This window comes from Primulina eburnea, chromosome 7 (genome assembly GCF_022965805.1).
Source record: "Primulina eburnea isolate SZY01 chromosome 7, ASM2296580v1, whole genome shotgun sequence".
Classification (NCBI taxonomy): Eukaryota; Viridiplantae; Streptophyta; class Magnoliopsida; order Lamiales; family Gesneriaceae; genus Primulina; species Primulina eburnea.
This window is the reverse complement of record NC_133107.1, coordinates 20276697-20299567: the sequence shown is the minus strand read 5'-3', so window position 1 is coordinate 20299567 and position 22871 is coordinate 20276697. Positions and strand designations below refer to the sequence as shown.

Sequence of the window (22871 nt, the reverse complement as noted above, 5' to 3'; positions counted from 1 at the left end):
TCCTCAGACAAAGGCAAACAGGTTATGAGTACCAATCCACCTAAAAACCATGCAGTTCATACGGCAATCATCCTCACAAGTCAGCGTGTTAATGAAGCGGTTGAATCAAAAATCAAGATGTTTGATAAATGGGTCAAATATCGCACTGCTGTATCTTTTGATTCACTCCTCGAGACGGGGAAAATAAAAGCTGCTGCAAAGCTTGAACGGTCCATTTTGGAATGGGCAGAAACATCAGACATTCAAATCGCTCTTCAAAGACGCGATTTTATAGAAATTCAAATGAAAGAAAGCACTCTTCGAATCATCATTCAGTTAAAAAGGCAAAATTTTGATCCCTCTTGTCCTACAGCTCAAGATGACTCTGCTGTCATATCTCAACTTGAAATGGACGCTCTGTCTCTTGCTACGTCAGTCGCTCACATGCGAAATACGCTCCATCTTCCAGCTATTGCAGAACCGAGTAAGTTTGACTCTTTGATGGATGTTCATGATGACTTTGGCAAAGAACCAGTGCCACCCATTGCCTCTCAGAAGGCGTCTTCGTCTAATCCCTGCACTAGCGCTAAACCCACCTCACCAAATGTTACGACAACAGCTCAGCTAGAGCTAAATCTTCTTCAGGACACTCAGCGGTCAGAACAACAGCTAGCCTCTCCCACTGGTCAAGATACTTTATCTGGTACACATGATAAATCTGCATCACCCAAAGCTCTTGTTGAAACCCATCAACCAACTCATGAAGAAACCGCTTCCACACCCTCTGAAAAACTTCTGAAAGAAGACTCTTCCTATGCCGAACAACAATGCGGTCTAGATATTTCGGTTGTCCCAAGTGTTTCTTCACCGCATTCTGATATTGGCATCCTTGTTTCACAGCCTCCTGTTGAGTCAAACAAAGCTTCAGTTCTTTCAGTCAATGAAGCAGAACAGTTTCTTTCTGACTTTGATGCTGCTCAACCATATCAGGAGTCGCTTATATCTTCACAAGATCCTCTTCAGGGTGCTACTCTGATGGAATCTCAAACGCAGCCCTCATCTTCTCCGACAGAGTTACCACAAGCAGAGATACCCATCTCCTCAAAGCCCTCCTCTCCCAATGATCTAATCGACAAACCAGAGGAATCCAAGCTCATTGGCTCAGCAACCTTTGTCTCAACTGATGACATTGATAAATTTATTGAGAGCATCACGGAAGAACCTCTTGACATTAATCCTTCGCCATCATCTGCCAAAGCAACCTCCTCTGCATTAACTGCTTTCAAGGCCAAACTACTTGCTGATCCCGAAGCACCTGAAGAAGAAGAAATTGTCGAAGCAAACTTCCATCAGGATCTTCTGAGCCGACTTGCCAATATGGATCAGTCTATCCTCGCTCTTAACCGCAAACAATTTGATCTAAAAGAGGATCTACAGACTATCAAGAGTACTATATCTAAGGACTTTGCTGCCATCACTACAAAAGTTTCCAACAATCAGTCGATTAATGTCAATCCGTGCCTTGGTCTTTCGTCACAAATCACTCGCATTGAACAACGAATGGATGCCCAAGGTGCCCAATTAACAGAAATTATGGACTTCCTGGTTCATGGTGATGTCAAAAAGGGGGAAAGAGAGCAAGAAAAGCAAATTCAAAAGGAATTGGCCGCTCTAAAGAAAAAGGAAGCCAAAGGATCAGAACTTAAGAAAAAGTAATCTTATCTTTGTTCTGATTAACAGAATTTCAGCACAGTTTTATCATCACCAAAAAGGGGGAAATTGTTAAGAAATGAAATTTTGGTGTATGACAAAGTTGTAATCAACCGCGGCTGGAAATTCTCAACCGCTGATATTTAACCGCTTATTCTTTAGATTACAGCGAGAGTGAACCGGTTCATTTAAGAGACTCACTTATGGCTAAACGACATTCTCTGACCGGTTGAATGCATTCAAATTCTCGAAGTCAACGATCTCACATCAATTCCAAGGAAGATGTGCATTTATCTCTCCTTCCCAGAAAGGACGTTCAGAGACAGTTTTCATGACTTGATGCTATATGCACAGTCGCCTAAAGGAGTAAACCTCAAGTAAAGAGCTTCAAATTTATGATAAGCAAAAGGAAGATTAAATGCGAACATTTATTGCTCATAAATGAGAAAGTGACTTATCTGATTCAGAAGCTCAGGTTTACGTTAACTGTACTTTCTGACCGTTAAATCATTCGGCTATATCATCTGGGAGGAATGCAAATTAATTACAAGCAAGCCACACAACTCATACATCTATTGAAAAAGTTTCTCAGCTTGCCTTCACAGAGATCTTAGAGCGCTTTCATAGTCTACATTTCTATCATCGCTCATTTGCACGCAGCTCCACAGACTCAAATTTGATTATTCAAGGATCTTTTCGTGCTACCAAAACAATCTACTGTTCTATCAATAACCTGTGGTTATTTGATTAAAGTTTGGAAGTCTGGTGAACTAAGGGTTCTCAAATTCCAGAAGTGTAAAGTGATCACTAGGAGTTCCAAAACAGGCAGTGAAATAAGTCCTGGTTGGATTGGGCTGTTACAAACAATTTGTAAAGTCAAAGTCTTTTAGTGGAATCCTTCCTAACAAAGGAAGAAGGGGTGACGTAGGAGTATTCAATCTCCGAACATCCATAAAAATTCTGTGTCTCTTACTTCGTGCAAACTGTCATGTGTTATTCATATTCTTGTTGTTTAGTTCATCATACCTCTAGAAATATCTGTCGAAAAATTTGAACTGTTTTCCGCACACTTCAGTAGTTCACCTCTTTCGACCGTTTGAGAAAGAATTTTTCGAACCGCCTGAAAACGGTTGAAAATATAATTTTAAATAAGAAAATTTTAAAGAGTTCATTCACCCTCCCTCTTAACTCTTTCCCGATCCCTACATTATTATTATTTTTTTAAAAAAAAAGCAAGTCACGCCATCTCATATGGCGTGACTTGCTATATAATTTTTTTTAAAATAAGTCACGCCAATTTAGTAGGTGTGACTTGCTTGTACCTTTTTAAAAAAAAATAATCGTACAAGTGATATGCTTAAATTATTTCAGAGTTGCACGCCTCCGCACAAGTGTTAAAAGTTTTTTTTTTTATAGAAAACTAGATTTATTACTAAAATATACCAATACAAAGTTCACGCAGAAGAGAATTCCGCAGTAAGATTACAATTCAAACTAAAAGCTCATAAGTAATGCATTAAAACCATTCACTCAGACTCCTACAAATTTCCAATCCCTAATTATGTCGGCAATACACAAATGATTAAAGCGATGCAAGGTGATCGTCCAAGATGCCACTCTGAATTTGATCTTTTCCCACACTTTGTCGATGGATTTTTATGAGTCCTCAAATATTCTCTTATTTATTTCCAACCAAATTGACCAGTAAATTCAATGAATTATCAGAAACCAGAAATCAGTGAGTTTCTTTCCCAATGGGCAGGAATTCATTATAATATTATAAATTTTTCTCTATAATTTGAAGACTTGATTGTCTCACTTCATTCACCCATTTCATATTTTTCATCGGTAATTTCTCGTAAATGTTTGAATTTATTTTTTCACTTCTTGCAAATTTTTATTAATTTGATTTTTTTTTTGTTTTTGTAGGTTCATTTTAGTTTCAACTTATATTAAAGGTATGTATACTAACATAATATTAATTAAGATTAATTATAATAATAATGATGATAATGCTAAATTTGTTTTACTATACTACTACTATCAATAATAATAATATTTTTTATTTAGTAAGTAATAATAAAAATAATTATGATAATAAATTTTCATTCTAAATAGGCAAAACAAAAACGGGAAATTGGCCTTCAGTCCCCAGCCGCCGTTTTTTTTTGTGTTCAGTCCCTGGGTACTTTTTTAGTACCACATTTCCACATGAAGTGTACCACATTTGACATAGCACCACAATTTTGTAGGTAGGGAGTGAACCCAAATAAATGTTTTGATTGGGGATTTTTCACCAACTTCCCCAAAAAAAATAGTAAAATCATTTATATGTATATATTTTTAATAACGTCATTTTTATCAAGAGGCGTGACACATTATATTGAAAAATCCACCCCCTGGATTATATGTATTGATCAAGAGGCGTGACACATTAGTTTGCTAAATCTTTTTTTTTTTTACCTTATTTTATTAACCTTTTACAAATATGCTGTAAATGGTTAAAAAGCCCCAGCTTTAAACCTAACCACCATGAACACTATCTCACTCCCAAACTTCAGACTTCACCACCTTTCAAGAATCACACATATTTAAATAATCACCCCCCGTGTCATCCTCCATTTTGAATATCTATAAACTTCCACCAGACACTTCATACCCCTGACCCAGTTAAATCTAAGACTAGAAATTTAAGAAACTGAAAAATGCACGGACACAAACAATGAGACTAAAAATAGATCTTAATTAGTCAATAGGATAAAATACTTACAAAGTGTTTGCACACATCACATTTAGGCAGATAAGACTCCTTGTAACAAGCTTTATGATATGGGTTGCTTCCAGACATGGAAAACTGCATTGGAGATTTACAAATGAGATTAATTAATTTTACGTGCAAAAAGGATAAAGGAAAACAAAGAGTAACTTTTTTTTTTTTATAGGAAACATTATTTTATTAATTAATCAGTAGTAAGGATTACATCAGTGGACTAGAAGTTCACTGTCCTAAGTCAACATAATAAAGCGATGAAACCATCAATGATACACATAATCCCAATGTCTCATCAAATCAAAAACAGAAACATTATCGAATTCTCTGTTATTTCCAATCCACAAGGCGACGTTAATCTTTATCTTCTCCCAGCAATTATCAATATTTGTGTCTCTTCCTTCAAAGATTCTCTTGTTTCTTTCCAACCAAATCGTCCAGCACAGGCATTGAACCACGATTTTCCAAAAAATTCTTCCTTTTTTCCCGGTTGGTTGTCCCAAATCCATGCTGAACAAATCTGTTGTTGATCTAGGTGTCACCCAGACCAACCTCATTTCTTGCAGCGCTCTAATCCACAAAGAATACGTGAAAGGACAGTGAATGAGTAAGTGTTGCTGAGTCTCTGGATCTTTTCTGCATAGAACGCACCAATTTGGGCACAAAGCAATCCCGGGGTACCTTTTTTGAATTGTCTCCGAGCTTGGCAGCTTACCCAAAGAGGCCGACCAAGAGAAGAACTGAATCTTGGTAGGCACAGGTGTCTTCCAAATAGCATCAAAAAGTTGGAATTTTGGGTTTAGATTATTTGAAAAGAAGGACTCGTAGAAAGAGCTGACAGAGAAGATACCCGAAGAATCCCCACTCCACTTAATAACGTCATCCACCCCCTGAACTAATCTTACCGGTTCTAAGACCTCTAAAATACCTTTTAACTCATCAATCTCCTCCTCTCTAATCCCCCGTCTGAAATGAAAATCCCAAGAATGGATGGAGTTAATGTTATCAAATGTTGCAAAAAATGAGATTGGCAAATTGTGAGCAGACGACAGCTGAAATAAACAAGGAAAGCAAACTTTAAAAGAACCTTCACCCACCCAATAGTCTTCCCAAAATCTCACCTTATTCCCTCCTCTCACCTTGACTAAAATATTCAATTTAAAAGTTGGATGTATCCGGGAAATATACTTTCAAGGGCATCTGAAAGTAACACTTCTCGCCAAACCCGCATCCCACCCATTTTCTTGCAATCCATATTTGCTAATAATGATTTTTTTCCATAAAGACCCATCTTCTTTGAAAAAACGCCACCACCATTTCCCAAGCAAGGCCGAGTTTTTGAATCTAATTTTAGCAACTCCCAGTCCACCTCTTTCCTTTGGTTTACAGACTTGATCCCATGATGCCAAATGTATGTGTGTATCTCCATCCGCTCCATCCCACAGAAAATTCCTTGATATCTTATCCATCGCTTCCTCAACACTTACTGGGACCTTAAATAATGACATGTAATATATCGGAATGGAATTCAAGACCGAAAGTATCAATGTCAATCTACCACCTTTCGACAGAAATCCTTTCTTCCAAGCAGCCAATTTACAGGACAGTTTATTAACCACCGGCTGCCAAAATGATGCTTTCAACGGATTCCCTCCCAAAGGTACACCCAAGTATGTGATAGGCCATGATTCTTTGCCACAACCCAACTGTGTTGCCAGCCTTTGAACTTCACCATCTTCACGATTTATTCCCAACAACGCACTTTTTTCCCAGTTTATTTTCAAGCCTGACATTTGACAGAAAGAGCTTACCACTTTGACCAAGAATGTGATGTGTTCTTCTGTTTGTGCGAAGAAAAGCGTATCATCCGCAAATTGGATGTGAGATATCTCTATCATTTCTCTACCGACCTCAATTCCTTTAAGTAGATTCGCTACCTTAGCTTTTTCAATTAATCTTCCCAACACATCTACGACCAAGTTGAATAGAAAAGGAGATAATGGATCTCCTTGACGTAGTCCTTTGAAAGCCTTAAATTTTCCTCTCGGCCTCCCATTGATCATGACTGAAAATGAAACATTCGTTACGCAACCCTTCATCCACGATCTCCATTTTTTCCCAAACCCCTTCCTCGATAATACGTAGTCTAAAGAGTAACTTTTTAATTCTGAATTGCATTTATTCAGTTAACTTCATTATTTATAATGTGAGCTACACCATTTTTTGCCCCTCTTAAAAGAGCAAAATTTTCAATTTCACACGGACTACAGGTAATCTTCAGCAGTCAATTGTAATTTGAAGGTTTTGATATGTGAAGGGAACACTAGGAGTAGAGTTCCCTTTTGCAGAAGAGTCGCTGCTGGTGGTAGAGGAAGAACTACCACTGGTAGATGAAAAAACCCACCATAGCGGCTTTATAATTCATTCTCGAACCCTACTGATACCATGTAAGTTGACAAGAAAGGAGAGAAACTGGAATAATTTTAGTATTCTCTACTTTACCGCATACAATTCAACGTAATTTAAAAGAGAAGAGATGGAACTAAGAAAAGCACATATAATCTCATATATGGTGGGATTCACGCAATCAATCCCTTATATCACAGGATTCTTACAAGTTTATTATTCTAATTTACCAACAATTATACTATCATATAGAGAAAAAATGCATCAAATTTGGAGCTACTATGACATAAAAACCAAATCTAACAAAGGATTAAAAGGAATATCTTATTAAATCTTAGATATTGATGAATGTGGTGGCCATAATTAATCCATAAGAGATCCAATCATGTTCTTTTAAAACTTAAGCTTCAATCTGTTTTATCAAGTGGATGCAAAAACTATACATCCCCAGCCACTGTAGAAATCAGAAGTTATACCTCAGTTTTGGAATTTCCTCATGGAATTTTTATCGACCTCCAGGTGCATGTAATTGCATATTTAGAGCAGTCTCAAAATTAGCTTCAGTTCTTTGGCTTGTTAATCACTTCAAACCTAGAATTTCTAAAACAGAAAATAAAACTACAACATACAAATAAAATTTATATGGTTTATAAATTTGTAGCAAGTTCAAGCGTGTGTAATATTTGGAATCTCGTTCACTACGATCGCAAAATCACTTTCTTAGTCAGTGTAAATCATAAATAGTGCCTTTTATTACAAACTACAGTCGTTTGGCTAAAGTATTGTTACAATTAAATTTTGTTCGGTTTCTAAATTTCTAGTACATACCATGAAACTTCTTACAAAATTTTTAATATTCTGTCCACAATATTTGCTAAAATAGATAGCTATCCGCTGGGATTATACTTTGTTGAGTTCAGCTAAACTAAATATATTGTTCCTTTAATCAAATAAAAGCATAAAAAAAGCATTGACATATTACATAACTTTTTTTCCCTGAAATGATAAATAGTAGCAGTGGAAATTATTTGTTTTCAATCTGGAAAGGAGTCGCTGCCATTAAAATATTCTTGACTATCAGATTAATTTACTACTAGAACATATCATTAAACTGATTAGGCTGGATATCAAATTTTGATTCAGGCAGGTCTTCGCCAAAGTAAAATCATCAATTTATTCATCAAAACCTGCTCTTACCTGAACAATAACCACACCTTGAATATTGCCTTCTAGTATTATCATTTTTTTTTTATAGGAAACAGAATTTATTATAATGTAATTAAAGTGTACAATAAGCGGATAAGCAATCCGCACGATAGAAAGGAAATAAAACCAAAACTACAACGTCATAATCACGACCATACATATTTCTAATCCCTAACTAAATCAGAGATACAAAGATGTTTATACTCAGGCAATATTGTCGACCAACTCGCGACTCTGAATTTTATTTTCTCCCAGACTTCGTCCATTGACTCCGACTTCTCTTCAAAAAATTTTGTATTTCTTTCCCACCATATGAACCAAAATATACAATGAACTATCATATACCAGAACCTCTTATGTTGTCTCCTTGTTTTTTTTTTTGATAAGAAACTATTCATTAATATGAAATATTGGAACGTTTACATAGCTTAGTGGATAAGCTATCCACGATAAAAAACGCGAAATGTAACTCGGGTCTAGTCAAGCACAAATAAAACACCAATCCCTAACAAGATCCGATAATAATAAATGCTGAAATGCGGGTATGTTTAGTGTCCATCTCGCCACTCGGAGTCTAATTGTCTCCCACAAATTATCCGACGACTCTTCTAATAGGTTGAAAATTCTGTTGTTTCGCTCCAACCAAACTGACCAGAATAAGCAATGCACAATAATGTTCCAAAAACGTCCGAGTCCCTTTCCTTTTAGGTAACCATTATCCATAACGAACATGTCTCTTGAATGTAGCGGGAAAGTCCATTGAAACCCCAAATGTTCCATGACCTTGATCCAAATACTTCTTGTGAATGTACAGTGTATCAACAGGTGATTTTGATTTTCTTCGTCATTTTTACACAAGACGCACCACTGAGGACATAAAGCATTAGTCGGATTCCTTTTCTGCACTTTGTCACTCGTTTGTAGTTTATCCAACGCAACAATCCATGAGAACACTTTCACCTTTTGAGGGATCGGTACTTTCCAAATTCTTGCGATGAAGGGGAAAGATTGAGTAGGAACATGGTGAAAGAAGGAAGAATAGAGAGAATTAACTGAGAAAAAACCGGAAGAGTCACCTAACCAAACCCTGACGTCCCTGACCCCAACATTCAAAGAGACTGAATGAAGAATCCCAGAAAGAGATGTGAATTCTCCCAACTCGATATTGTTCAACCCTCTTCTGAAACGCACGTCCCACTGAATATCGTTAAGACCTTGACTATTAGAAACCGTGTAAAAATGATCGATTGGTTTATTAGTAGACTCAGTTAAAAGAAAAAGACGCGGAAAACAATCTTTAAAGGCACTCAAACCCACCCATCTATCCTCCCAAAACCGAAAAAGATTCCCACCCTTAAGGACCGAGCCAATCAAGTGCTGACAAAGTGGTTGGGTCCGAGAGATATACTTCCACGGGCTTCTAAACGTAGAGTTAGATGTGACCCTTAAATCATAACCATTTTCATGAAATCCGTAAATGCTTCCCACCACTCTTTTCCACAAAGGGCTATCTTCGACTGCACTTCTCCACCACCATTTCCCGAGTAAAGCCTTATTCCTTAGCCAAATGTTACCTAAACCTAAACCTCCCTTGTCTTTCGGTTTGCGTACCTGAGTCCAATTAATAACATGACAATGTGACTCTCCATCAGGTCCATCCCACAAGAAATTCCTCATCAATGTTTCCATTTGCTTCGCCACCCGGAGTGGAACCATGAATAAAGACATGAAGTAAGTAGGTAAAGCACTTAACACCGATTGTATCATTGTTAATCTACCACCTCTAGATAGGTACGCCTTTTTCCAGCTTGCCAACTTCAATGACATCTTGGAAACCACAGGTGCCCAGAATTCCAATTTGGATGGGTTTCCTCCCAAAGGTGCCCCGAGGTATTTAATAGGCCAGATTTTTGTCTTGCATCCAACTGCCCTTGCCACGTTCTCAACTACAGTGTCTGATTGATTCAAGCCAAGCAAGGAACTCTTTTCAAAATTTATTTTCAGCCCTGATTTTGAACAAAACAGTTTCAGTAATTCCACAATGGCCATCAAATGCTGCTCGGACTTAACGAGGAAGAGAGTATCATCCGCGAACTGAATGTGTGAAACCTGAACCTTGTTTCTCCCAACCTCGATGCCTCTAACAACGTTTGTAGACTTTGCCCGATCAACCAATCTCCCCAGCCCATCAATCACTAGATTGAAGAGGAAGGGGGATATAGGATCCCCTTGTCTAAGACCCCTCTCCCCTTTGAACTTCCCCCGAGGCCTCCCATTAATGAAGATTGAGTAGGAAACATTCGAGACGCAACCCTTAATCCATTTCCTCCATTTAGATCCGAAGCCCTTCATTTGAAGCACAAAATCCATGAATCTCCAATCCACATTATCATAAGCCTTTTCAAAATCTACCTTCAAAATCCAACCACTCTTTTTTTTTCCTTCTACACTCCTCGACAACTTCGTTGGCTATTAGGCAACAGTCTGAAATCTGTCTTCCTTGAATGAAAGCACATTGGTTTTCCGCCACAGTTTTGCTCATTACCTCCTTCAGTCTGTTAGTCAATACTTTCGCTAATATTTTGTACAAGCTGGTGATGAGACTGATCGGTCTAAAGTCTTTTATCTTCATGGCGTCTTTTTTTTTTGGAATTAGGCAGATGTATGTTTCGTTGGTAATTCCGTTAACGATGCCGTCCCCGTAAAAATCAGCGAAGACATTGAGGAGATCATTCTTGACAGTGTCCCAACTTTTCTGAAAAAACTCTATAGTGAAACCATCCGGTCCCGGTGCCTTATTACCATCACACTGACGCACTGCACAACGAATCTCCCCCTCGGAGAATGGCTCTTCCAGCTTTGCGGCATCCAATGCATTTATCGGCATCCATTCCAACCCTTCTAAACCCGAACCATCTCCTTCTGATCTTCTGTACAAATTCTTATAGTAATCGATGATTGCCTTCTCAATCTCTGAGTTATCTGAAAGTAGTGATCCATCGTCCATCTCGATCTTATCAATCATAGCTTTGTTTCTTCGGTTTTTCAACAACGAGTGGAAAAACTTTGAATTCTGATCTCCTTCTTTCAGCCATATGACTTTAGCTTTTTGGCTTTCCATCTGCAATTTCCGGATTGATAAAGTTTCTAACTCGCTTCTTGCTTCCCTTCGCTGCTCCTGTAATTCAGCTGACCAAGTCCCGGATTCCTCTATCGCGTCTAAGTGAGAGACCTTGGATTGCATTTCAATAATCTTGATATTCACATCACCGAAGACCACTTTGTTCCACATTGAGACCTTTTTTTTCGTTTCTTGCAATTTCTTCATGAACCTATAACCCGCCCAACCCTGGTTACACCCACTGTTCCACCACCCCACCAATGACTCTTGAAAATTTTTGTGTGACAGCCATACATTCTCAAATCGGAACGGTGTTGGTCCCCATTTTAGCCTCGAAGTGTCCAAAACGATTGGGTGGTGGTCAGACGTTATCCTCGGCAGCACTGTTTGTCTAAACGTTGTGTAGATGTCTTTCCATCCCTATGTTAAAAGGAACCTATCTAGTCTGCAACAAATCGGGTTTTCTCTGAAATTGGACCAAGTGAACTTTGCATTCATTAAAGGTGGATCATGAAGACACAACTCCTCAATAAGCATATCAAAACATTGCATACTTGCTGTGAAAGAATTGCTATTTAACTTTTCTTCCAAATTTCGAACGACGTTGAAATCACCACCCACACACCATCTGTCCCCGCAAATTGTGTGCAACCCTGCTAATTCATCCCAAAATATCTCTCTCTGACGAGGACTACACGGTCCATACACCGCAGAAAACCACCAATACGTATCATCTTGATGCTGAATCTGAATTGAAACCGAGTAGTTCCCAATTAAGTTGTCACACACCCTTACCGAACGAGGATCCCACAACACTAGGATACCCCCTGATCTTCCTACCGCTGGTAAACACACCCAATCAACGAATCTGGACTTCCATAGACTTGATACGAACCGCCTATCAGGCTTCGTACTTTTGGTTTCTAATATCACTGCGATGTCCGGATTTTCTTTGCGGATAACCGTACGCACTAATGCCCTTCTTCGAGATGATCCTCCCCCTCTAATATTCCATGAACAAATCTTCATAACAAACGAGAGTTACCCTTCGAATTCATTCCTTTCTCATAGTTTACTCCGCTCTGCAACCTACCGAGCTCCCTGCTTAGCTTACCCGAAGCTTTGATCACTATCTTGTCAACTGCCGAGTGGTTGTTGTCTATCTCTGGATTCGTTGATGCATTGTTTTCCTCTTCGCCTTCAAAACCCGTTTTAGTATCTGTCTCGGACCCCGGTTTATCGTAAACAATTGATTGGCCCCCTCCTAAGAACCCACTAGACTGACCCAAAGCAATGAAAGAAGCGGGGAAAAAAGAGTGAAGTGAAAAAGGGTGCTGAGTGGACGACGAATGGAAGCAAGAAAGTACCTTACCCACTAAAGGTTTAGTGTTACCGTGGATCGATTGTTGATTGTGAGATTGCATATTGTCGTCTTGATGAAACAGCCCCTGGATATCCGCTTCTGCTGCATCGATATTTGCCTGCATCTCGGATTGAGAAGAGAAGACGCTGCCGGACTCTATGGAATCAAAATCATCTTCCATAAAATCGTCTTCAGGGTGTTGTGGATCAATGTCGTCTGTGTCATCCTGCTCACAATTGCCAGGGTCTCTCAACTCCTCCATTACTCGAACATAAACTGGTGGCTCGACCACCTCTTCCGCAGGTTTCGAAGGCATTGATCCATGGGCTTGCGAGGGAAGATGTCCGTCTACTGACCCATTATGATCCCTTTCACCATGTCCATCGGATAGAGAGTGAATAGGTGATCTTGTGAAATCTTCTATTTTTTTCGGTGAGATCCGTTGCATGATTTTAACCACCTTTCTGTCCTTGTGATTTGCTGGCGGATCTCTTGTATCTTTGACCTCGGCTTCTGCACTGGTAATCTTCCCTGGGTCCCGCTGGTCTTCGCTTCTGTCCGAGTGGCTGCAAGATGGGTCCACGTTATCCTTCATGTCTCTGCTATTATATTTGATTACCCCGCCCTTCATCAGCCTCTCACCATTGATCAACGCTTGAGCGTATGTCTGTTTTCCGTAAAGCTCGTAAGCCTTAGAATCAAAAGTGTCAACGATGATAGAGAACTCAGTGAAGACCCCATCAATTGGCACCCTCACTTTGCTGGAAATAAAACCATCTTTTTTTCCTTTGACCTTGATCTTCGCAGCCCCTAGATTGCGGTGGAATCTAGTATCGTTACTGATCTCCACTAGGCCCCCGCATTGCTCCCCAATAAGCTTGAAGATGTCGAATGTCCACAAGTGCCAAGGTAGTCCTGCTATCCTGATCCAGCTGTTGCAACAACTGAGAATCGTGTCCTCTGAATTGATATCTGGTTTCCATTTCTCGAATTCTAAAGCCACTCCACCATCGAAGAATCCTCTTTTTAGTTGAGTGTAGAGCTCCCATTCCTTCTGTTGCGCAGGCCACCAAACCGCTTTGTTAGCTTGAAAAGGATACAATTCGATTCTCCTCTTCACATCTTGACCTAAAACCCTAGCAACCTGGTCCCAAGTCACACTTACCCTGCCTCTAGTGATTATTATTGCATCATTCCAATTCTTCTCTGATGAATTACAGCAACTGGCATTCTCGCCTTTCAAATAATCTTGATGAAGGACCCGATGATCTACCTTTGCTGCTACCTTCTGCTTCCGAGTAACTGGGATAGGATCAATACCTTGCTGACCAAACTTGCGTCCCAATGGCAACGATCTCCCTGCTAGTAAGTTATCGAGTATACCGGAGATCCTAGTCCATCCTTGTTGCTGAAACCCGCTAGGTATTATGATGTTCTGTCTCTTCTCGTTATTACTGAATCTGGAAACCTCTAAGAACCGTCCTCTTCTGTTGACAAATCTTTGAGCTACAATCGTTGCGCTGAAACCCCTGAACCGGTAGAAGTCCGGGCCAGAGAGAGGTTTAAGAATGAAGTTTCTAATTTTGAGATTTAGCCAACTAGCCTCGCTTCTATCCAGGTTCAAGAAGTAAGTCGCATTCCTAGTTTTTTCAGTCCATCGAAACGTGCCTCCTCCGTTAACCAACTTAACCGAGAAAATCTTGAACTCGATCTTAACCTCATCCTCTTTTAACGAAGGCTTTAGCATTTTTGACGGAAACCCATTGGGCCTGACCTGCATCGCGATGCGCCCGATCTAAACCGGCCGGAAACAAGAGAAGAACGACGAAGATGAAAGCTCAATAGGATGAGGGAAGGAAGGGTTGATGCGAAGCGGTGCTAAGAAATGAAGAGGGAGAGAGCATTTTCAAAAAATTCAAGAATTATGTTGTCTCCTTGTTAGCAAACTTGGTTCCATAATAAACATGTCTTTTGCCTCATTCGGGAACGCCCATAGAAAACCCATCTCTTTTAACACTTTTACCCAAATGTTAGTTGAGAATGAACAATGCAGTAATAAATGATCCTGATTCTCCTCTTCTTTTCGGCACAAACAACACCATTGCGGGCATAAGACACATGCCGGCCACTTTCTTTGCACAGAATCGCAAGTTTTAATTTCCCCAAAACCACAATCTACGAGAAAACTTAAAATTCGGTGGGAAAATTACTTTCCAAATATTGTGACAGAATGAGAAAGAGTGAAAAGTTGAAAACGGGAAAAAAAAATTATAAAAAGATCCAACAGTAAACAACTCTGAGGAGTCCCCCAACCAACATCTAAAGTCCTCAACACCCCACTCCAACTAAGCGGCCTGTAAGGCCCCTAATAGAACATTTAACTCTCGCTCTTCTATCTCATTAAAATTTCTCCTAAATCGGACATCCCATTGGATTTGAGAATTGACGCTGCTAGTGACTACATCTACAAAACTATTGATTGGTTTGTTAGTTAAAGTGGAAATCTGAAATGAAGATGGAAAACGGTCTTTAAACGAGATCCCCCCTACCCACCCATCCTCCCAAAACCGAATGATATTACCCTCTTTGAGCACCCCCCCTAACCAACTGATGAAACGCCGGGTAAGATCGAGAAATAGATTTCCAAGGACTTCTAAAGGTCGTATTCCCCGCCAACCCCATGTCCCATCCATTATCTTGGAGCCCATAAATGTTGATAATCACTTTCTTCCACAGAGCCCCCCTTTCTATCGAACCTCTCCACCACCATTTCCCAATAAGAGCTTTGTTTCTTAAGCAGATATTTCCCAGTCCCAGACCGCCTCTGTCCTTTGGTTTGCACACTTGCTCCCATCCTACTACATGACAATGATTTTCCCCGTCGGCTCCATCCCAAAATAATTTCCTCATCATTTTTTCCATTTTTTTGCCACCCGATTTGGCACTCAGAAAATAGACATAAAGTAATATGGCATGGCACTTAAAACTGCCTTGATCAAAGTGAGCCGACCCCCCCTTGAGAGAAATGATTTTTTCCAACTTGCTAATTTATTTGCCATTTGCATAGCACCGGTTCCCAAAACTCCGTAGTCGTTGGGTTTCTTCCCAAAAGAACCCCCAAATATTTAATCGGCAGTTTTCCTTTTTTGCACCCAATTGCTAGTGCCAATCCATCGATTTCCTCTTCATACATATTCATTCCCACCACAACACTTTTATCCAAATTAATCTCTAAACCTGAATGAAGCCTGAACCATTTGAGTATCTCCACTAGTTCCAACAGATGCATCTGTGGTTGTGCAAAGAATAATGTGTCGTCCGCAAATTGGATATGCGAAATTTTACTTTTTGTCTACCTACCTCGAGCCCTCTTACTTTCTTCTCTTCCTTTGCCGTTATCTACCATATGTCTCAACCCATCCACGACTAGATTAAAAAGGAAAGGGGATAATGGATCCCCTTGTCTGAGTCCTCTCTCCCCTTTTAATTTAACCCGTGGCTTACACAACATTTTAAATATACAGAAACAATTCATCATCTGCTGGAGAGTTGAAATTGGTAAATTCGTACCAAAATCATTTATTGACAACAAGGTGCCAGCAAACATCCAACGTGAGTCAGTACCAGAAGTTCAAAATCATCATGTGAAATTATTTATGCATGAAGTTCAGGTTGCAAAAGCACATAGTTTATATGACAATCTCTTGAATACTGATACCATGTAAAAAAATAAAGGATAAGCTACCAGAACAAGTTACAAGTACTTTGATCGCCAAGGTTTTACGGTACCTCATAATCAAATATTGGTTGGTTGCAACCATGGCATCTGAAACATTCCGGGTGCCACATCGCACTCAAACGACTCAAAAAACTTCCATAGCCAATCTCTGTGTTACAACCAGCACAATTCCTACAATAGAAAACAAACAAAAAAAATTATGCATTGGATTTTGAACAAGTGAAATTATCATGAATATCCAACAAATAAAGGTTAACATCCTCTAGGGTCCCTCAAATAAGTAATTCTCGCTACCAGTCATAAGAAAGTGTTGTGCATATACCTGATTGAAGCCATTTTTAACAACATTTATGTACTATTCATCAGCATAAGCCTAAGTAGAGAAAAAATTCTTGAATGCCAACCATGTACATACAGAGATGATATGTGGCAAGAAGTTTGGCGAGTTATTTACGAGGCTTAAGAAAACAACATTTGATAATAAAATAGGATTGCATATCAAATAAACCATGGCCCTCAAATTGGATTTATTCCTATACTGGGTTTCAGACTTCGGTCTAGATATAAATTAGTAAATGAATAGGACAGCATATCAAAAAATGGCCAACTCGAAGAAATTCAACGAATACAAGCTCTGAAGTCTGAACTGCAATGTCGACAACCTATGTACCTGAAGCTATTGGAATACGGGAAAGATAAAGGTTGATAAATATTTTCATTTCCATATCCATTTCTCGCATCACTGTCACTTCTAGTCTGTTGCTGCTGTGGAGACTCAACATTCAAGCTCTCTTGAAGAGCCCTGGCAAGTTGTTCACCTTCTTCCAATTGTGATTCACTATCTACGCCACATTAGATATAAAAAATATAACTTTAAGTTCATATATATATACAACCTAACAAAATACATAGTAGAGAAAAAAGTACTTAGATAGCACATAGAAAAGTAAAGAAAGGTACTTTCTGACCACATGCATTGGGTTCGAAGTCAGAAAAAACTGGAGTTTCGATATCCCGTTAATCATTGTCTTTGCCAAGTAAGCAAGAGATCCCATAAAACCAAATTCTACAGTGACGCTATGGGTGGCGTCTGGGTACGGGTACTCAATACCCCACCCAATCGGGTAGGCCCATTTTAAAAGAATCCATGCTTAGGTAATATGCGAGCTCACATTGAATATGCCGGGTCAGCGATCAGGTAAGAAAAATCCTACCTGATACCACCCGTATGCAATTAAAATTAATATATCAGTTTGTTGGTTTTCAAATCAATTTATTCAATATTAAATGGACATTTTACACAATAAAGAATCGAACCTGATGTGTTTGAGATTTGAGCCATAATAATTTTTCCATAATTTGATGAGTTGTTCCCTAAAATAGTTTGATATTATTTTATTTCTTGACACTTTCAAATATATTACAACACAAATATAATAAATTAATTCAATAAGTATATGTTTCAATTGCAACATTCCATAATAAAAAATCAAACTAATATTATAAGGTTATACCCAAATAACAAAGTTATATAAATTATAACATTCAAATATCTAAACTACAAAATCCCAATATTTAACGAAGATCAAAGCCTTGTAATCACTCTCTTCATTTTTACATATATCGTTTTGAAATGATATTTTTTAATTTCAGCTAAAGTATATCACTGCATGAAGATCCTTGTTGCAGTGCAATTTATCATGATATATCCCATTCATATCAAAATTCATGTAAATATATTATCAGCACAACAGAGATGTAACCAAACTTTAGAAAAAAAATTACCTCTTGTAGTTCATAAATTAAATCATATTGTAATATCGCATATTCAACATTTCTAATAAACACAAAAGTTTTCCGCAAAAAATGGAAATGATATAAATTGTTTACATATAAAAGAAGATAACAGAATATATATATATATATATGTATAACAAATGATAAAAATATTCTAATAAACGATATGGCAGGATTATTTCCTCTACATACAACCATTTTTAATAATTAGAAATGACTAGGTGCTACATACTCTAATGGCTAGAAATAATTAGTATTTGGTTTTTGTAAGTGAAATATTTCCGCAAATGAAACATTAACTTATGTAAACCACGATACTTGAGAAAGGGAGAAAACATCATACTCAGGTGGTTGAAGAAAATGTGATTGTACAAAAGGGTAAGCTGATCCCACTGGAGTAATAATATGTCGCATCATACAAGTACGAAATTTACATTTGAAAACATACATAACAATCCAATAAAAGCTGAAAAAAGAATTGCTCCATCTAAGTTTCTTGGCAGGATCATCGCATATCAAAAGGCTCTTCATAAAGCTATAATTCAAAAATTACCAATTTATCACACAATTAAGCTTCTGTAGAACTCACCAATACAAGTTTTCTCTTTTTCTTCTTCTGAAAGAGAGAGAGCAATAGCATGGTCAATGTCTTCAATTTCCGACCATGAATCCTGTATCAAGATTCACAATGAAAAAGTTTTCCCACTAAATAAACTGCCAAAAATAAAGAAATTGAACAAAATAAATAAAAATCCATTAGCATCAACAGTACCTACAAGCGGCCGAGAGCACAATTAACATATTTTATTTTGAAAGTTGTAACTCTACTTCAATATCCGACCATAATATGACATAGAGGCAGAAACACTAAAGAACACAATTTATCTTACAAAAGAGTTAGAGGGGTGATTCTCCAGTGTATCTGTTCCATATCTCCAATCATACCGCCCCTCGGAAACTTTATGGTTTGAACCCTTGAAAATTTTACTAAGCCAACCCATTAGAAGAGCTGCAGTGGTCGCATGGTCAATGAACCTTTTCAGTGTAGAGTAGAGAATGTTCTCTGTTTAAGCAAAATTATCATTGGACTATGAAAACTGTCCAGATCACACACCCTTCAGTTATTGTTGATGCAGGATCACCCAGTCATAGACTCTTCTGCATTTAAATGGATAAAAATGATTATATTTAGAGGTTTCCCCGGTGAATGAGTATTTGACTACTCCTAGAAGACTCCTAAAAGGTAGAAGAATCAAAATCAGAATAAGACAAGTTAACTAGAAAATAGAAGAAAAACAAATCAAATTTATTTCTTATGTAAAAAAATAAATAACATAAGAGCAGGTGAAATGGAGCTCTCATGTGCCATTTTCTCTTGCCAACATGAGCTCATGTCCTCTTTTCTTTGTCATCATTTTAAAAAGATCAAAATTCCAATTTAAACCCAAGGGAAGATAGGATTTGGTAATGCACCATATTATCTCCAAAGAATATGCAATTATACTGCACACCATAAACAAAAGGCCAACTGCATGATCAATTCCAGAAACCAACATTTCATTTCTGAAAGTTAAAGCTAAAAAATAACAATAATAAACAACAATAGAAGCGGCCTGTAACTACCAACAAATATAATTCTTAGAAAACCCAAATTATTCAAATAATCAAACAGAAGAGAACTGCAAGCCAAAGTGAATAAGAAAACCGGCAAATGAATGATTGCTACAGCTCGATGTTGTCCAAAACAATACAAAGTATACAAAAAACTTTGAAAGATGTCCATGCATTTGTCTTACCTTCTTAACATATACTCCAGAATCCGAGTGGTGGTGGCACCCAAAGGCTCGAGATCAAAGAAATGAACTCAAATCACCAAAAGGGAAATAACCCAAAACGAGTCTCCAAAACGTTTCAATCCAAAAACGAATCGTTAAAGAAAAAGCAAAATCTTTTCAATATTTAACTAGCTTAATGACCCAAAGTCTTTATGCTCTCAACTCCTCCATCACAAAAAAAATAAATAAATAAATAAATCTTAGATAAGAAAAGAGGAAATGTTGATTGTGATGATGAATGATAAGAATCACTAATGCAGAATTAACCCAACAATAAAAAACAAAAAAAAGTAGAAGAAAAATAAAAAGTTCGAATAAAATGATGGCTGCCACAGATCACCAATGTTTGATAAACCCACCAAGAATTTCCTTTAAAAATCTCAAATTTTAACACCGAAAAGGTTGAGTTGAGTAGATCACGAATGACTGTTCAACAAACCCAACAAGAAACTAAGAAAATTCAAATTGAATTTGAAAATTAAAAAAGAATAAGATTACCGAATGCCACTAATCCCATGTGCTCAAAAAACACACCAAGAATTTAAAATAATTAAAAACAAATATCCTGAAAAATTTTCATTTAGTACGGATATGAACAGATTTTCTGTCAGAGACCAAGATTCTGGCGCTAAAACAAAATTATATTAAAACCCACTAGATTTTGACTCAGACAATTTGGTTCCATGGGTGGTCTAATGGCAATAGGTAAAGTTCTCCCACTTGAACCCTCGAAATAAAATAACAAACACAAATGAGAAAATCATTTAAAAATATATTCAAATAATTGCATTGTGTTGAAAAATATATTTAAAATGTGTGTATTGAATATTTGAATGTTGAATATTTGAATGTTGAAAATAAGAGTTGTAAATATTGAAAATTAGTGTGTGATGATGTAGGTAATTATTTGTAAAGATTTCCTATAAATAGATCTATCATTTGTGAAGAAAATCACAATTGAGTAGAGAGAAAAATATTATAAAGTGTGTAGTTTGGTAAATTTTGAGAGTTTGAGATTTTTACTTTTTACCATAAGTTTTTACTTTTTTTACAACACGTTATCAGCACGAGCTCTAAAAGTCCTCCATCCTTTTCCAAGCTCCAAACAGAAGAAAAATGTAACAAAAGTAATAATATTTATTTTACTGTTATTTATTTATTGTGTATATATTTAATATATAATATAATATTATTATTAGAAATAATAAAAATAAATTTTTCGAAAACTTGTTATAAATCCTGGGAGGATGTTAAGACGACATCCCACACTCCCGGTAAGGGATACGACAAGTATAAAAGCCTATAAGATTTTTAAATAAAATATCTTATGACACATCATTATAATAATATGATATGATATACATAATTATTTAAATATGTCTAATATTATATACACCATATTATTACCATAAAATTATACAATTACATACCTTTATTTTTTATACACCAACGGTCATAAACGGTAACAAAACGGCTAGTTTTTGCCCTATAAATGTAAAGGCCCGAAAATCCTCGCTTGAAATTTGCGGAAAATTCAAAATTTTCTTTTTAAATAATTAAAATGCCTCATTCATAAATAAACCGGTAAACAAAGTTTGATATTCAAAATGGCAGCGGAAGAAAATATTTGTTTGCAAAAATAACAGTTTAAGAATATTCAACAACTGATAAAATTGTTTGCTAAAAATGGTAAATGCTGCAACTGAGGTCCTCGGGTGCCACTACTGCTGACCCAAGCTGGCTCACTGGTCCCCGCCCTCGGCCCTAGCCTCATCAGTACCTACAACAATCAAGTCTAGTGAGCCTAAAGACTCAGCATGCATATATCGTAGGTAACGAGTAAATAATAAAAATTGCATGGGATAAAATATCATGTCATGAGGCATACTGAAAATAACTTGTACTCAGCAATTATAATACGTGCATAACTGAACTGAAAATCACAGTAAAAATGTTTGCTCCTTGGAGCCCTGCACTGAATTAAAAATGTAATAATTTTCTGTTGAGATTATGGTCTACGCATGTGGTCTCTGCACTGAACTGAACTGTCCGATCACTGGCGACCAGGGTACCAAACTGAATTGATCGGTCATTGGCGACCGGGGTACCAAACTGAACTGATCGGTCACTGGCGACCGTGTAAAATAATACTCCCATGATAGTGAATCGACCGCACGCAATATCGCATAAATCTCAAAAGTAAGTATTTTCTATTTCTGTGCACAAAATATAATTAAATGACATAATGAAAAATCCTGTATTATTTTACCAACTGGATTGGATCGTCCCCAGGCTCGCTGCGACCTAAATATGTTATGAAAAATATGCAATAGATTTTTCATGGGTAAACTATGCAATTAAATTTCGAAAATGCGACAATTACGTCTAACGACTTCGTATTGAATCATGACTCCGAACCAACCCGAACCAACACTGAACCGACATATAGTCATGATTAAAATACGCTTAAAATTATGAACTAATGCTCCTAAAATGATGAGGGTCGAAATCTAGATGAAATGGAGGCCAAAACATGAAACGCTCTTTCGAGAGTCAATTTGGCACATCGCACCGTAAATTCTCGTACGACCTCAAAAATGATCCGAATCACGAACGGTCAAAAGCACGACCTTCCTAGATCGATGAGGCACTGTCCAGTCCAAGGCCATAGGCTAAAAGCCAACCAAGAACTCAAACGAGCCTCCGAACAACGGCACCACTTGCTGTCAAATTACAGCAGCTGTGCAATCGTGTATCTTGTGTCGTTTTCAAGACTACCGGCCATTGGGGCTTGCACCACCGGCCAGAGACTCTTACCAACATTCCAAGGAATGGTTTGAACCATGGCTAAGGGCCCTAGGCCAGCCACAATTCGCACCATTCCAGCACAACTCGAAAGGTTCACCCGAGAGCACAAAAGTCTGCACGTCGGGCATAGTTCTTGT

General features: G+C 37.7%; 1 protein-coding gene across 5 annotated transcripts in view; it reads right to left on the bottom strand.

Moving 5' to 3' along the window:
* LOC140837296 (protein DA1-like) overlaps positions 1–20648 on the bottom strand; it is a 31134-nt gene extending 10486 nt beyond the window's left edge. For 3 of the 5 annotated variants that reach the window (XR_012119282.1, XR_012119281.1, XR_012119283.1), the window contains exons 1-6: positions 19888–20647; positions 18982–19249; positions 18681–18762; positions 16965–17136; positions 16345–16465; positions 4460–4543 (exon numbers count right to left, since the gene is read on the bottom strand). Coding sequence is in view for 2 of the 5 variants with exons in the window: in XM_073203421.1 (XP_073059522.1) it covers positions 4460–4543; positions 16345–16465; positions 16965–17136; positions 18681–18762; positions 18982–19092 (570 nt within the window). In the remaining 3 variants the exon portion in view is untranslated. Of the gene's footprint in view, positions 1–4459; positions 4544–16344; positions 16466–16964; positions 17137–18680; positions 18763–18981; positions 19250–19887 lie in introns of all 5 variants that reach the window. The other 2 variants (XM_073203421.1, XM_073203422.1) reach the window with 2 other exon arrangements.
* Between the last annotated feature and the right edge of the window lie 2223 nt (positions 20649–22871).